The 9,312-nt window shown below is 30.3% G+C and overlaps 1 protein-coding gene across 1 annotated transcript; it reads right to left on the minus strand.

The window, feature by feature from the left end:
- Positions 1–1,387: 1,387 nt before the first annotated feature.
- On the minus strand, positions 1,388–5,437 carry LOC105171621 (cytochrome P450 CYP72A219). The gene is made up of 5 exons (XM_011092784.3): positions 5,134–5,437; positions 4,765–4,988; positions 3,874–4,121; positions 2,150–2,537; positions 1,388–2,019 (listed from the first exon to the last, which is right to left on the minus strand). The coding sequence occupies exons 1-5, from the start codon at positions 5,399–5,401 to the stop codon at positions 1,588–1,590; spliced, it is 1,560 nt and encodes a 519-aa protein (XP_011091086.2). The 5' UTR covers positions 5,402–5,437; the 3' UTR covers positions 1,388–1,587.
- Between the last annotated feature and the right edge of the window lie 3,875 nt (positions 5,438–9,312).

The following is a 9,312-nucleotide window of genomic DNA, read 5'->3' on the forward strand; positions in this document are numbered from 1 at the left end:
ATATATATACACACACATATACTCTTATAAATTTAAGCAAAATATTTTGCCCTCTAAATAATGGCAGTTTTTATATTTTAACATTTTTTTTTAAAAAAAATATTTATCTTACCAATTACACAAGTTTTACAAGTTACCACATCAAATTACAATCAGGTGGAATTTTTTTATTGAAAAATGATTACATGCAATGACATGTGCAATTTCAGAGAAGAGAGGTGGCCGAAATGAAGAAGAAGAGGGGAAATGATTTAATTTTGGGTCACGAAGACTCATTCTTCTAGTAATAATCTCTTCTTCTTCATTTCTTCAATGGAAGAAAAAACGAAGTTTAGGATGGGTTTTGGCAGGAGCAATTTAGTAGAGGAAATGATTTGGGGGAAGAAATTAGACCTCAATAAGTATGATTTTTTCTCCAAATACACATTGAGTGATACTATGTGAAAAAGGCACGTGCCCTTTAATAGCACTTATCATATTCCATCAATTATTTGATGTTGGGATCAAATTTAAGACAAATCAAAAGATATTGTTTTGAAATTGAGATTTTTGTAATGAATGGGAACAAAATTGAACAGAGCCTAATATATGGGACTAAAATGAGATTTTTCCATCATTGTATGACCATGGTCAATGATTATTTACTACGCTATTTATTTTTTATTGCGGCAATTAACCGTGGTTAAATATTATATTTCTAGTGACCTAAATTAGGAGAGTAAAATGCTTTTTTAGTTCCATAAAATAAGCGCAGAATTTATTTTGGCACCCCAACTATGGCAGGTGTTGCTTTAGTCCCTTAAAATTCGTAATTACGTATTTGTAGTTCCAAAAAGTCATGTGCATTATGATTTTGGGACTAAAAATGTGATGTTTGGGACTAAAAAAGACGTAATTTTGGGACTAAAAAGGTCCAAAATCACATTTTTTGGGATTAAAAAGATATGATTTTGAGTTTTATGGGACTTGAAGTTTTACCTGCCATAGTTGTAGTATAAAAGATTTTCTGCCCTTATTTTATGGGACTAAAACAATATTTTGTCTAAATTAGGATATCCTGCCAAGTTGATAACATGCTAATCCAACATATATATATTACAAAATAACTTGGCAAAAACAAAATTAGCATGCACTTGATGATATGAGTCATATGACAACTTTTACCGCGATGTATTCTTCTTTTTGCCATTTCTTTAAGAATAAACCGTGTTGGATTATATGTCATTAAAGTTGCCGAAAATTCAAATTTAAGTATTAATATGATTGATGACATGGAATTTTCAGCCAATTGACTAAAATTGCATTTTTTCCTAAACTTAATTAGATAAATTAAACTCCTCCTGCAGATATGAAACTACACTTCCAAACAAATTAAGTACTCATAATGTGTTGAAAAAAACAAAGTACTCAAATTAATTAACTACTACAGTTTTATTACAATCACAGCAAGAAGACACCCATACATTTACCTCACAAAAGTATCAATTTTCACACACAATACACATAGTGTAGCGCATGCATTCTATATATATATAAGAATTACTTAGAAATTATTCAGTGATAGAAATGATCCAACATGCATGAGGTCTAGAGCTGCAGCTTGCGCAGAATGAGAGGAATTCCGTATTGTGGCTGCATGTTTAGTGAAACCAAAGGCCCATGCATGTAGGTCGGCGACAGATCGAAGGTGAACCTTCGTAGAAACAATGAAAGAAACACTTTGGCTTCCCGCAGTGCCATGTTCGCCCCTATGCATTTGCGGACGCCCCACCCGAAGGGTATGAACGCCGCATGCCCATTGGCCGCTTTCAGCACTCCTTCCGCAAACCTATCCGGCTTGAACTCCAACACGTCGTCGCCCCAAATTTTAGGGTCCCTGTGCAGGTAAATTCCTAGCAACTGCACCATTGTGCCCTTTGGTAGATTGAGATCTCCCAAGGTTGTGTCTTCTTCTACTATTCTGGTGAGCTCAACCACCGGTGGATATAAACGTAACACCTCGTGCAAGATCATATGCAACTGCAGCCAATCATGCCACATTAGCACAACGTAATTAATTCCACTATTGACACGACATAGTTCACACCGTTTGGTATTTTCATAGTTGAACCATTACGGCGATGAACGTCTAAAACACTAATATACTTACGATTTTTAGGCGGTCCAAGTCATCATCGGTGAGCTTCTTCTCGTCGCCAATGACTTGGAAAGCCTCTTCTCTAGCAAGAGATTGCCATTTATGGTGGATGGAAAGCATGACAATGGTCCAAGCGATGAGATTGGAAGTGGTCTCGTGTCCGGCCAAGAAGAATAGCTTGCTTTGTTGTATGATATCAAAAATGGCCATGGCACGAGCATTCTTGTCTTTGATGTCTATTTGATTTAGTTCATCCAAGAATATGTCGTATAAGTTGGGTTCACCTCTCACTTCTCCTCTCTCCCACTTCTTTAACCTTTCATTCATCATATTTGTGAATATGGCTGTCAATTCGTTCTCAATTGCGTTTGCCCTCCTGTATCTCCTGGTTGGCAAGTACCTAAATTGACATAGAGACAACCTAAGAACAATTTGGGAGATCAACAAATTACCAAACCCTAAATGTCTAATCATCTAACGTTAAACGGCCATTTTATCTAAAGGTTTAAATTATTAATGAAGAATCGTATAATATTTAAAATTTTAACATGTATCTCTCACTTGCAAACTCTACACATGGAACTATGTTTTTTTTTTTTCTGGGAAATTACAATTTTAGATCTGTAATTTAGGAGGGTGGCATTTTTTATTCTATACAAACTGAATTTTCATAATTTAATTCTGTAACTTTGTAATATTGGTAGGTAATTTTAATATTTTTTCAGCCAATTTGGGCTAGAAATGGCATGTGATTTGCACATGACCTAATTAAATTACAAATTTAGTCTTATGAATCAATTTATATAGGACCACAAATATCAACTCCCTAAGTTAAATGACTAAAAATACAACGTCCCTAAATTACAAGATTAAATTATACTTAATTGGGTAAAACATAAGTCACATGTAATTTTTCAACCAAATTGACTGAAAACAAATGAAAACTATAAAAGTTTTAAAGTTACAATGATTAAATTGCAAAAAATTAATTTGTATAGGATTAAAAACGCCACCCCCAGAAGTTACAGGACTAAAATTATAATTTTTTTTCTTATTTTTTCCTTTTTTAATGAGTTGCAATGAAATTTGAATCCAAAGTCTCTTATATAGCCTGACTCAAATATCATGTTAAATAATCGCCTCATCTAAAAATTTAAATTGCTGAAAAGATAAATCGTTTAATATTTAATCTTAACACTCGGATATATGTATTCTTCTGTGAAGAAACACCAGTCGTGCGAATTTTTTTACATTAGAAATGCATGTTGGTAACATTTATAAACTTTATAATATAGTACTTATGTCTCTAAAATATAGGGATGTAATCATTACAAAAAAAAAAATTACTATTGACTATGATTTTATTGGCTATAAATTGAAGTGGTTGTAAATAATTATTATATCATCGATTAAATAAAAATTGATGCAAAAACTGAACTTATTCGTCACGAAAATGAGTTTTGCCCTCAAATGTTTTTCCATGGATTTTAATTAGCCGTTGCAAATATATTAACTACAAACGTAATACACACGATGTTTCAAAAAAAAAAAATGTAACGCATACGATCGATAACCATTGTATGGTTAATAACTTTTTGATACGACTATTAAATTTAACTATGGCACCAGCATAATTAAATATTGTATTTCTTAGTGGATGTAATTATTTTGTACCTAATTTGAAAGGGGAAAATAACCTTAATATAAAGATAGAAAAAGAGTGGAATGGAACTTACTGCTCTCCACGGATGTTGAAAGGCTGAGCCTGATTTGCAATGAAAGTGAGCTCACGTATGAGACCAAAAGTCCTTTTCACTGATTTATCGAAAGAAATGCCGAATAATATGTTTGATACTACAGTAGCTGTGTAGTCTGGGAGATAAGGGTAAACATCCAACACAGTCGACGACCCATCCTCTGGGACTATCCTGCTAAATTCAGCTAGAAATTGCTCTGCATATTTTTGCATAGTCGATACCATGTTCTGCACCAATACACAACAATTTCAAGAGATATTTTTACTTTTTCTCTGAATTGAGAAATTATAAGAAATAGTTTAACATATATATATGTTTGAATAGAGACCATTATTAATCTTTGAAAAAAATATATAATGATGCTGATCTTATGTGAATTTTTTGATCAATATGGGAACCAAATAAAATAAATTTTGGAGAAAATTCTATTCAAAAAAATAATAGTAAATTAATACAATTACTTATGGTTAATAAATTAATATAAAACTTGAATTATTAATCATAATTAATAATATTTATCATAATAATTAATTATGATTCGAACTAGCATTTACTGTTATTTTTAACCATAGCTAATATTTTGGTGATCGCTTGATTAAATAACTGTCAATGATGGTTGCGCACCTTGTACTCAATTCCTATTTTTGGTCATCACAATCAATTATGATAAAAGAGAGAGTCTATCCATGCCATGATGTAGGATCCTAGGTTGCCCTCAACAGTAGAGAAACATGTCCAGCAATCAACGGACAATTAATCTTGTCTATTTGTATAGTTCCATAAAATAAGGACAAAATTATTTTTGGTACCACAATTATGGTAGGAGATGTTTTTAGTCCCATAAAACTTAAAATAAAGACAGAAACTCACCTTCAGTTTCTCCAAATGAAAATGCGGCCTCAACTTCTTTCTTGTATTGCTCCACTTTTCGCCCTCAAATCGAACAAGTCCCCCAATTTGTCTCTTCACTATCGGATTCGATGCCTTGAAAGGCTTCTGAAAAACAATGTAGTTGTTCATTACAGTTTTGATCATCTCATCGTCCGTAATGAACACATACGGTCTAGGCCCCACCCACATGAATGACCTTTCACCTATGGAGTACACATAATGTCAAACACATGCTATAAATTCGTTCAAACTACAGTACAACACGATCAGAAACATAGACACGTGTACCGTAACAATAAGAAGTTAATTAATTAACAGGGATAGTTAATTTGTAAAACGGGCTCGCACCATATGTCCTCAAGGTCTTGTAAATGAAGGGCATGACACGAGGGCCGAGATCTTCGTTAATGGCGATTGGTTTGGAGTAGGATTCGTTGTACATGACGGCGGTCTCCCGGGCATCTCCGAAGAGGAACCTGTAAGAATTGCCTTTGAGGCCTTGTTTCCTCAGGAGTTTCTCCATTCTCCGGGGCTGGATCCAAACCCAGTTCAGGAATACCCATAATTCGTGCAGCACAAACACCAACACTGAAATTATGAGGATGGATAGCCACATTTTTGTTGATGGGAGGAGCCGAGGAGGAGGAAGGCACAGTACCCTATTTAAAGGAACATAGTCCTTGGAAATATTGTAAAAATATCCTCTCAACATATGGCCATCACTATTTTAACTGTCATTTTATCTAAATTGGACATAATTTCTAATTAAAATTATTATTTTTAGGAATCTAATGATGATTATATACATATCAACACGTGTTGTTTTATAAACCATTGGACTGCTTTTATTTTTTTTAATTATTATTTTTTATTTGAGATAAATATATTGAATAATGATGTGGTATAGATTAATTGAGTAAAGGAGCTAGCTTTATATATTTTTCTTTGTGAATATATGGTCCACTGAAATTCTGTATCGTCAAGCAAGTAAACAAATAAAGAATTTCAAATGACTCAATAATAAGTGAAGAATTCAAAATTTCTATTTAGAATGGACGGAGTTGTATTTGAGAGAAGAATTTGGACAAAAGAATTACAAATGACTCAATATCAACAGGAATTATTCATCAAGAATTTTCAAAAATATAGTTCAAAATGGGAGTTGAAGGATTTAAAATTCAAAGAATCCAAACGAATCATTGGATTTGTTATTAAGGATTTGAAATCCATAGTTTTTAATTTGTAAATTCAAATATAGATCCAATAAAAAAAAATTATATTTGGAGTTGAAAGATTTGGGATCCATTGAATCTAAAATTATTCAAATAAATCCAAAGAATTTGTTATTGAGGATTAAAATTTATTACTTTAATTCAAATATAATCTTTTGTTACATATGGATTGATAGATTTAGATTTGAGTAAAGAATTTAAAGAAAATATTTCAAATGACTCCATATAAAAAGTATTTAAATACTAAATTCAAATAATTTATTTTCAGGAATCTGAAATCCATAATTTAAAATCCATCAAACCAAATGCTACAGAAAGTATCTAATAACTAAGTATTTGCGACAATTTAAGAAATGAATGAACAACTTCTATTTTCAAAAAAGCTATTCTGAATGTTTTACTGAACTACTTATACTTTAAACAAAATCGCAGTGAAAAAAAGAAATACTTTGGGACAAAAAATAACAAACACTCTGAGGAATGCTTCTATTTGCTTTCGTCGTACAATTTATTTGTAATAATGTTTCAACTTTTAGATGTACTTATGACTAAATATGGAACACTCTTACAAAACATCTTATTTGCTGTTTATGGAGTTCAATACGTACTTGTAAAGACATCTATTCTGACATTGACCGGATTATAAAGGTCATTGATGACTATTATTTTGGATGTTTTCGTGTATTATTTCTACTTTTAACATTCAAAAGAAAACAAATGACAAAAAAAGAAAGAAAGCCAATTGACAAGTCTTTTACGCAACTTTGGTTGTTTTTGTGAATAGCTCCAAATCTATTTAGGATACAATAATTTTAGTTTTTAATTTATTGTTTAGATTTGCACATAGTTAAAATTTTCACAAAATTTAACACGATTAAAATTTAAATTTTTTTCCTATTTTTAAGTTTGTATACAGTACATTATTTATGTACCAAAGAAAAATATAAAGTAAGTGGTTGTGATACATTAATGAAAAAGTAAAGAATTTTTACTTCTACAGCTTCATAGACTGAATTGACCTTTAACAATTGGGAAAAAAAAAATGAAATTTTGATCTACTAACATAATTAAGGTGGTGACAGCTTAAATTTAGGTTACTTCAATATTTATAATAAAGCACTGTAATTTATCAAAAATGATAATTTTGATCACAAAACAATAATTTGGCTGAAAAGTTTAAAAATTCCCAATTTTGGGTGTTGCATACAAGACATGTGACAAATTTCGAAGAAATTTAGATTTTTTGGACTAATATTATCATTTTTCCTAAATTATAGTCCTTTATTACAAATCTAGAATTTACCTGAATTAAAACTACTATCACTACCACCAATATATTAGTCGAACAAAATTGTATTTTTTTTTCCCCTTGACGACTTCCTGCAAGTTGCTTCAATTTCAAAGAAAGGATAGTTTTGCCCTATTTCGGATGCAGAAAAATTTGATGATGCCCTTGGATCGAAAAAAAAAATTGAAGGAAGGTTTTAAAAAGAAGATTTTAAAGGACTCTATTTAAAAAAAAATTGAAACCCATTCATATTTATAAAAATTCAGGTCAAAATTAGTATGGAAGGTTTTCTATTATTTTCAATTACGAAAATCTTTTAGTTTGAGAAATTATCAACAAGCGTTGATGTTTGGTAAAATTATGTAATTTTTGGATGGGAGTTTAAAATTATCAACTTTGCTCTTATTGTATTTTCTTAAAAAAATAGTATAAAAATCGGACAAGGCTGATGAAAATTTTGAAAAATTAAAAGAAATTGTCCAGTTAGTCTGTAACTTTTTTTCAAAAATTTTAAAAAATAAATAAAATTATAATTTATTATCCACAATGGAATTTTTGTCAGTTTACTTTAAAAAATAGATGAAAATCTAATAAAAACTAACGGATTGGACTAATTATTGAAGTCTTGATAATTTTTCGAATAATGAGGGGATGATGTAATATTTATATAACTCAAGGATAAATTGATGCAAGAGATTGTTTCTTGAAGCCGTAGTATTTAAAGGTTTTTTTCTAAGGCTACTTGAGATGAATATCTAGAGTAAAATCTTTTGAAACTTGATGTATATTACTTTTTGGAACTCATAGAAAATCTTGTCTTGTTGTTAGCCCTCTTGGTGTATATCTTTTAGGGAATCTACTAGCTAGATTTCTGTATTTTCCTTCCCAGGTGCTCCAAGTCGGAGAAGTTTTGCCTCGTAAAAGATATTTTTATAATGATTTTTTTCGTCAATTCTTGGGATTTTATAAGAGTATCACCCTTATATGGGCTCCTATTTTTTTAAAGTGGAATTCGTACATTCTTTAGGTCGTTTCTTCGTTACAAGCATGTGTTTAAGAGCTCGTATATTTTTTAGATGGAACTCGTACATTCTTCATATCCCACATCAGAGGAAATATTTATATTAATGATGAATTTAGAGGAAATTTGGTATAATTTACTCAAATATAAAATTCCATGTACTCCATTTATAATTGCTGAAAGTCTATTGGCAAAGCAACTTCTATCTATGTTTTTCAGAATGCGAGCACGTGTATGAAAATGAAGTATCAGAATAATAATAATAATAAAATAACAAGTAAATAAAATAAAATCGTATGACCACACGAGTGTCAAAATTGAATAAAAAACAATGTTATGGAGTAGGGAATATACAAATATTTTTCTTCACAATAAACAATAATATTACATAAATAAAGAAATAAAGATAGATTATTATGTAATGGTCCCCAAAGAAAAAGGAAAAGATAATGCGGGACATGCATGGAAATGTAATAATATTAAAATTATGACCCTTTTGTATGACCACAAAAAAATAAAATTATAATAATAATAAAATGATCACAAAAATCTACAAATAAAACAAATAAGATTTGATTGACCAGACCCAAAAGCTTGTACATTTTAGCATTTCAAGAATCTGTCGTTTTGCAATCAATGAACATTATGCTGTCCCTTGTCTTTTATCTTGAAAATAAAAAATTAAAAAGAACACACTACATTAGTGATAATTTATGAATCATGTATTTAGGGAAAATAATTTTGACATTGACAATATAATTATTAGCCAACGAAAATTATCGACATGAATAATTAATGATACGTGTATAATTAATAATATTTAGTGACTGTAGATATATAGTAATAATTGGTAATTATATTTATCATCACTATATTATTGCTATGTATGTGTTATTATTTGTTATAATAATTTAATAGTGACAACTTGATATAAATATTATTCACTATATAAAATCATAAAAATTATTATAATGATTTTTGTAATT

This window comes from Sesamum indicum, linkage group LG10, assembly GCF_026168435.1.
Source record: "Sesamum indicum cultivar Baizhima isolate 11 linkage group LG10, ASM2616843v1, whole genome shotgun sequence".
NCBI lineage: Eukaryota > Viridiplantae > Streptophyta > Magnoliopsida > Lamiales > Pedaliaceae > Sesamum > Sesamum indicum.